Raw genomic sequence first — 8,251 nt, 5'->3', positions numbered from 1 at the left:
ACCGTGTTAGCCAGGATGGTCTCGATCTCCTGACCTCGTGATCCGCCCGTCTCGGCCTCCCAAAGTGCTGGGATTACAGGCTTGAGCCACCGCGCCCGGCCTGGTATTGTGAAGGCTTAAAGCATAGTGGTTGGAAGACAGACCTAGGTAACTTGGGCAAGTTATGTAACCACCCCCTAAATTTCAGTTGCGTTGCCTGTAAGATGAGGGTTTTAACATTAAGTAGGTTGGATGGAGTGGCTTGTACCTGTAACCCCAGTACTTTGGGAGGCTGAGGCAGGATGTTTGTTTGAGCCCAGGAATTCCAGACCAGTCTGGGCAACATAGTAAGACTCTGTCTGTACAAAAAATCAAAAATTAGCTGGGCATAGTGGCTAGAACCTGGAGTCCCAGCTCAAGGTTGAGGTGGGATGATCACTTGAGGCCAGGAGATTGAGGCTAGAGGGAGCTGTGATTGTGCCACTGCACTCCAGCCTGGGTGACAGAGCAAGATCCCGTCTCAGAAAAAAAAAAAAAAAAAGGTGAAGTAGAGAGAACGTGCATACATAGCAGTTAAACAACTGTGCATCTGGAAGCTTGAAGACGGGATGTTAACAGTTCTGCCAGTGCTCGTTATCTCAGCAAGTTGATAGGTCTCACTTTCCTCCCCTGCAAAATGAAGGATTTGGAATGGGAGGTCTTTAAGGTCTCATCTGGCTCTAAAAGGTGATTTCTTGATTTCCAGGTAGCATAGTTAAAATAATAATAAAACTAAAAGGCAATCTCATTCATTCACCTGGTTCTAGAAGACGAGCACCTGCCATGTGCCAGGCACTGCCCTAGAGAGGCATATAGCAGGCATCAAAGCCTCAGACATTTCTGCTCTTATGCAGCTTGCATTCTAGTAGGGGGAATCTAGTAGGGGGAAACAGGTGATAAGTATGGCAAATGCAGAAAGCACAATAGTATGTCAGGTGGTAGCGAGTATGCTACAGAAAAGCAGGAAAAGAGGAAGAGAAGTGATAGGAGGATGGTTTTTGGAGTGGAGGGAAGCCTTATGGAGGAGATGACTTTTGACAGCTGAATGGGGTGAGGAATGAGACGTGTGGGAAGGCTCCACCGGGATATAGAGACCTCAGAAGGCAAATTACCCAACTCTGTGAAACAGCAAGAATCAATTAAACAAGGCGCTGCTAATAATTTGCTTTTGGCAAAACAAAAATCTAAAAACAAATTTCCTATCATTTTGACATTACTATTATAACAAAAACCTGACACAGAAATGACAGTAAGTTCCCTCTAGACTGTATGCTTCTTGAGGGCAGCCTCTTCACCTCTCCATCTCCATCACCAATTATGAGTTCTGGCCCATGAAAGGCTCTCGGCATTTATTTCCTTCTTTTTCTCCCTTCTCTTTCCCTAGCTCTCCTTCATAACCTCCATACAATTGTGGTATTTGATATTTTCTGACAGCTATCTCTCAGCTGTCATTGAGTAAATGAAATAGTGTGTGCTGTTTGCCCCAGTTTATGGTTAATTTGGAAGTAACCACTTACCTTAAGAACAGACTCAGTGACACCCCAGGAGAAGTCACAGGGAAACTGGCCCTGCACATCTGGCGTGGACTCTTTTAAAGAAAAACCATTTTCTCGTATGATCTGTTTGTAGTAGTGTGCCGAAGACTTAGGTTTCCGCTCTTTCTGTTTACTGTTAAAATCCACATAAAATAATCCTCGGCGGATGGTGTAAGCATCCTGCCATTCAAAGCCATCCAGGAGAGACCAGGCAGTATAACCAAACACTCGTATTTCATCTAACCTTATTGCTGCACAGAGAAAAGAAAGCAGAGATGTTCAGAGGCCTAAACATTCTAGTTCGTGTTTACAATTTCACTAACGTGCCGGAGGGCAGCATATTGTAAAACGAACCTTTCCCCTAATTTTCAGGTCTGCTGTATCAAATAGAAAAATTCATGTTTATACTTCAAAAGTGGCAATTATTTTCATCCAGACTGGTATCTCCTGATCCCCTGACTCCCGCTTGGACCAAGTGAATGTCACAGTTAAAGGATCACACCTTAAATACTCCTGAGACTTGGTGTGCAAATCTGTGTCAGAGGGCATGGTAATTTCCAGAACTCTTTGGGATCAACGCATATGTCTGCTCATGACCAAGAGTTTCTTATGTCAAGTTTGAGTTGGTTCTTGTTTATGGATAAGCTGTTAATTCTAGGAAACTATCCAGGCTAAGAGTTTCTAAGAAACATGTTCAACAGGCCCTGGTTCTAGTCTGCAGCTGCTGTAGGGCCCTAAGGGAGGTGGAATGGTAACACCTGGGGAATGGACACCCCTTCTGCCCAAGGAGTTTTAAAAATCTGCTTTTAGAATTAACATAAATGAATGTAGACATAAGGAGGTAAAAGAAGAAAAGTGATGTAAGAGAATGGGAACTGGCTGAGCTAAGGAGCAGGGTGCTGAGGCGCTTACCCTGCTATGCTCTACGGAGCATGCTATTGGGCAAGTTTCTTGGCCTCAGTTTCCTCATTTGTAAACAAAAAAGATTGGAAAATAGGATCTCTAAGGACCTTTCTAGCTTTAAAACTCTTATTCAGTAACTTGTAGGAATTGTGTAAAAATGAAATATGAAAATCAACAGGCCGGGCGCAGTGGCTCACGCCTGTAATCCCAGCACTTTGGGAGGCTGAGGTGGGTGGATCACCTGAGGTCAGGAGTTCGAGACCAGCCTGGGCAACATAATGAAGCCTTGTCTCTACTAAAAATACAAAAATTAGCTGGGGATGGTGGCAGGCACCTGCAATCTCAGCTACTCAGGAGGCTGAGGCAGGAGAATCACTTGAACCCAGAAGGTGGAGATTGCAGTGAGCCGAGATTGTGCCATTGTACTCCAGCCTGGGTAACAAGAACAAAACTCCATCTCAAAAAAAGAAAAAAAAAAGAGAGAGAAAAGAAAATCAACAGCAGCAGTCCAAACAACAAATACCCAAATTAGCCCTGAATCCTTTTTTCTTTCTTAAAAGATTTCACTTCTCTCATAGAAATGCCTCCTCATCTCTGCATTTTGGGATTTTTATCAATGACATTCTTTTCCTTAAATGAGGAAAATCCAGGCCAAGAGTTTCCAAGAAGATAAATATGTTCAACAGGCCCTGGTTCTAGTCTATAGCTGTTGTAGGGCCCTAAGGAGAGGTGGAATGGTAACACCTGGGGAATGGACACCCCTTCTGCCCAAGAGCATGGCATTTGACCCAGCCCCTGTAGGCAGAGCCCAGCCTTGGCCCCCACGTGCATGGCCTGTAGCTGGGCATGGCTCGGTTCCATGCTGTTCCTTCCTGCAACTTGGGGCGGCAGGGTCTTGTTCTCCTTCAGGACCCTCCCTGAAGGCTCTCTCCAGCGGCACCTAGGATTTTCTTCCTGGCTTCTGACTTTTAAAGAGAGCAACAAAATTTTAGAAAGATCCACAGAGAATTCCTTAATATGAGCGTGAAATAGAGCCCAACTCCAGGGAACAGAACCATTGTACTCAGCTTGTCTTCTGCTCCATTGTTTCCGTTAGCCACCTGTAGATGTCACTACTTGAGTAATAGAGAAGGAGTGAGGGGCTAAGTGGGGGCCAAAAGTCACTGGGAGCAATAGAAACAACTCATTTTGTCTTCAGACCTTTTCATTATGCCTTTGTGTAATAGAGTATAAAGATCACAATTTCAAGAAACACTTTCAACATCTCAGAATAAAGTACTACTGTGAGGAAACTTTAAGCATACCTCTTTCAGCACTATGTCCTTTAGAAAGAATGAAACGCATCTTCTTGCCAATTAAGGATGTAGTTCTAGTCTGAAAGGATTCTGTTCTCAAACTTTTATTTAAAAAAGAACATGGGAATAACATGAAAAAGTTCTGTCAACATTGGACAATACAATGGCTGGGTGTGGTGGCTCATGTCTGTAATCCTGGCACTTTGGGAGGCCGAGGCAGGTGAATCACCTGAGGTCAGGAGTTTGAGACCAGTCTGGCCAAACTGGTGAAACCCCGTCTCTATTAAAAATACAAAACTTAGCCGGGCATGGTGGCGGACACCTGTAATCCCAGCTACTCAGGAGGCTAAGGCAGGAGAATCGCTTGAACCCAGGAGGCAGAGGTTGCAGTGAGCCGAGATCGCACTGTTGCACTCCAGCCTGGGCCACAGAGTGACTCCCTCTGGAAAAAAAAAAAAAAATTGGATGATACAAAAGGCCTGGCCGGGCATGGTGGCTCATGCCTGTAATCCCAGCACTTTAGGAGGCTGAGGTGGGTGGATCACTTAAGGTCAGGAGTTCAAGACCAGCCTGGCCAACATGGTGAGACCCCGTCTCTAGTAAAAATACAAAAATTAGCTGGGCGTGGTGGTGGACACCTGTAATCCCAGTTACTCAGGAGGCTGAGGCAGGAGAATCACTTGAACCTAAGAGGCAGAGGTTGCAGTGAGCCAAGATGGTGCCACTGCACTTTAGCCTAGGAGACAGACAGAAACTCTATTTCAAAAAAAACCTGCCCAACAATAATAGTTATATATTCAAAGGTGATTTTAAATATCCTGTAAATTTTAGAATTTTTTAAAATTAAGCAAGTGTACAACCAACCTTGAAGCACCTGGCTGAGGAAATTCTTCATCATGTAGATGGCCGTGGTGTCTTCTGTTTTCACATGACTGTCTGTGAACCAGCCATTCTCAGCAATCAAGATTCGAGGGTTGTTGTATTCCAGTTTAATCCAGTTCAGTGCTTCTCTTAAATCGAGTGAAACATTTTGCCCCATTTTAGCCATGGTGTTTAGGGGCTTGAAGTTGTTGGGTCCAAAAGAAAAGGCAAAGAAATCAGCTGTGCCTCTCACCTCATTCTTTTCTGCTTCAGAGAAAAGGGGTAGAATGGAGAGCAACTTCTTTTTCATCCCTTCTGGATAGTCGCCACCCCCATGGATAGGGTTGGCAAACCATCCAAGCACAGAAACCATGGACTGCTGACATTTGAGTATATCCATCGTGTTTTCCGACCGGTTTGGCTCGATCCAGTGAGATCCCAATGTGATCGATAACCAACCCTTCTGATGTGGGCGGAAGTGTGCGTTGTAGTTATGCCAAACTTTCGAGTGAGCCTAAAAGAAGAAAATATTATTGATCTTTGTTGTCCTCACTTACAAGAGCTGTAACGTGGCTGGTAAATGGTCTTTTCATGGATAAAATTAATGCAGCATAGAGTGATTCAGGGGAAAGTGCCAGGGAGGCCCGATGACCTCAAAGTCTGTTCTCTATGCCCCTGGTGCTTCCAGCCTAAAATTTCTACTACAGGAGAGCTGGAGGCTGGCAGAAAGCCTAGTCTAGGCTCTTATTTCCCCTCTGCCTGGCTCCCTTCCCGGGTCCTCTTAGGGTTTCCACCTCTACACAAGAAGACACAGAGTAGTGATTTTTTTTTTTTTTTTTTTTTTTTTTTTTTTTTTTTGAGATGGAGTCTCACTCTGTTACCCAGGTCAGGGTGTAGTGGTGTGATCTCAGCTCACTGCAACCTCCGCCTCCCGGGTTCAAGCAATTATCCTGTCTCAGATTCCTGAGTAGCTGGGATTACAGGTGCACACCACGACGCCCGACTAAGTTTTGTATTTTCAGTAGAGACAGGGTTTCCCCATATTGGTCAGGCTTGTCTGGAACTCCTGACTTCAGGTGATCCACCCTCCTTGGCCTCCCAAAGTGTTGGGATTACAGGAGTGAGCCACCGCGCCCGACCCAGAGCAGTGATCTTTCACCATTCTACAGAATCTTCCTTTGGTCCTAATTTAGAAGTCCAGGAAAACACAGGCCCTGAACTTATCAATGAATAATAATGGAGCCCACCTCCTAGGGATGTTGTGAGAATTGAGTGAATTAACCTGTGTGAACTGCTATAGAATCATGCCTGGCACAGAGTAAGCTCTATATAAGCCTTAGCTATTATTGCTATGATTATTAAAGGGTGGTTGGCACTGCCCACAGCAGAAGACCAGTAGAAAGAGTGTGAGCTTTGGGGTCAGCACACCTAGGCTTGAAGTTCACATACTTATTGTGTAACCTGAGGCAAGTCACTTAACCCTTCTGAAATCTCTTAGTATCCTCAGTTGTAGAATGAGGTTAATAAAAACAATATCCACCAGGCGCGGTGGCTAATGCCTGTAATCCCAGCATTTTGGAAGGCCGACGCAGGCGGATCACCTGAGGTCAGAAGTTCGAGACCAGCCGGGCCAACGTGGTGAAACCCCGTGTGTACTAAAAATACGAAACTTGGTTGGGCCTGGTGGCAGGCACCTGTAATCCCAGCTACTTGGGAGGCTGAGGTAGGAGAATTACTTGAACCCGGGAGGCGGAGGTTGCAGTGAGCAGAGATAGTGCCACTGCACTCCAGCCTGGGTGACAGGAACAAAACTCTGTCTCAAGAAAAAAAAAAAAATCCTCTATAAGGTTGTTGTCAGATTTAGAGCTAATATATGCATGAAATAGGTAGCATAGAATAGAGCACGCAGGAGGTGCTGCCAAAAGGTGGATGTTATTATTGGTCCTCCTGGAGTTTGCATTTCCAGTTGAGCTCTCTTATAATACAGCTTCGTGATGGGTTTCTGGCCCATTTAATATGACACATACTTCCTGAGCACTTCCATGCCTGGCTTGCCCTGGGCTGGGAGACTGAGATAGATGGCACAGGAACTTACCCTCAGAAAGTTTCTTATCAGGAAAATAAGGATGAAACATGTGAAAGAGAAACATAAAATGGCAATAAAATATGTCATTAAATAAAATAAATAAAAAAAAAGAAGCCAGAAGCCATGGCTCAGTTAACAGTCACAGCCACAGCTGAAGGAGCAAACATTAAGGACTCCATGCCAGTTAAATGCCAATTCCACTTCTGTGTCCCAGTTAGCTGTGGAATTGTCCTTCATCTGTGTCAGAGCCACTCTCTTCCCCTTAGCATTTGACTTGCTTGTCTCTTGACATCTCTTCCCTGGTCTCTCAATTTCTCCACTATTCGAGTGTTTTTTTTTTTTTTTCTTTGAGACAGAGTCTTGCTTTGTCACCCAGGCTGGAGTGCAGTGGCGCAATCTCAGCTCACTCAACCTCCACCTCTCGGGTTCAAGTGATCCTCCCACCTCAGCCTCCCGAGTAGCTGAGACTACAGGTGAGCACCACCAAGCCTGGTTAATTTTTGTATTTTTAGTAGAGATGGGGCTCCACCATGTTGGCCAGGCTGGTCTCAAACTCCTGACCTCAGGTGATCCACTCGCCTCAACCTCCCAAAGTGCTGGGATTACAGGCGTGAGCCACTGCCCCCGGCCTCCACTATTTGCAAGTTTCTAAAACGAATGCACAAACTCGTTATCTTTAGCACACAGAGCCTGCTTTCAGTTTTGTTCCTTACCTTTTCTTTTGCTCACTGGAGATATTTTATATCAGGATAAACTGTCTGAAACTGCCTTTTATGTAGGTCAAAGACAACCAAATATGAATAATGGATTCAAACCAGATTGATCCTATGGACCCTGAAAATATTCCGTAAACCCTGTTAGATGGGGAAAGTAGCATTGAGGTAAGGGGTGAGGATTCTGAAACGTGCCATCCTGCTTTAGGCAAGAAAACACAATTTAAATAAATTCCTGGAAGATTTTCCGGAGAAATAAATGCCTTGAGGTATACCTCTGTCTACTTGTCCTTACTCAGTTTTCATTGGAAGATTCTGATACCATTTAGCACCCAGATATTCCCAAGGATCCTTAAGAATGCTTTCCTCAGGCCGGGCGTGGTGGCTCATGCCTGTAATCCCAGCACTTTTGGAGGCCGAGTCGGGCAGATCACCTGAGGTGGGGAGTTTCAGACCAGTCTGACCAACATGGAGAAACCTTGTCTCTACTAAAAATACAAAATTAGCTGGTCATAGTGGCGCATGCCTGTAATCCCAGCTACTCGGGAGGCTGAGGCGGGAGAATCGCTTGAACCCGGGAGGCAGAGGTTGCAGTGATACAGTGAGCTGAGATCGTGCCATTGCACTCCAGCCTGGGCAACAAGAGCGAAACTCCATTTCCAAAACAAAAAACAAAAAACAAAAAACAAAAGAATGCTTTCCTGTTGGTTGGGTGGGTGGCTTACACCTGTAATCCCAACACTTTGTGAGGCCAAGGTGAGAGGATCGCTTGAGCTCAGGAATTCAAGATCAGCCTGGGCAACATGATGAAACCCCATATCTACAAAAAAAAAAAAAAAA

General features: G+C 45.0%; 1 protein-coding gene across 1 annotated transcript in view; it reads right to left on the bottom strand.

Moving 5' to 3' along the window:
* The window catches only part of KLB (klotho beta), a 40,222-nt gene that overhangs the window by 10,463 nt on the left and 21,508 nt on the right, over positions 1–8,251 (bottom strand). Inside the window, 2 exon segments of the mRNA XM_017883761.1 lie at positions 1,536–1,804; positions 4,616–5,126. Of these exon segments, the coding sequence (XP_017739250.1) occupies positions 1,536–1,804; positions 4,616–5,126 (780 nt within the window).

Source organism: Rhinopithecus bieti, unplaced genomic scaffold, assembly GCF_001698545.2.
Source record: "Rhinopithecus bieti isolate Rb0 unplaced genomic scaffold, ASM169854v2 scaffold_13349, whole genome shotgun sequence".
NCBI lineage: Eukaryota > Metazoa > Chordata > Mammalia > Primates > Cercopithecidae > Rhinopithecus > Rhinopithecus bieti.
Note: the sequence above shows the minus strand (reverse complement) of the source record. Positions and strands in the feature narration are given on the sequence as shown.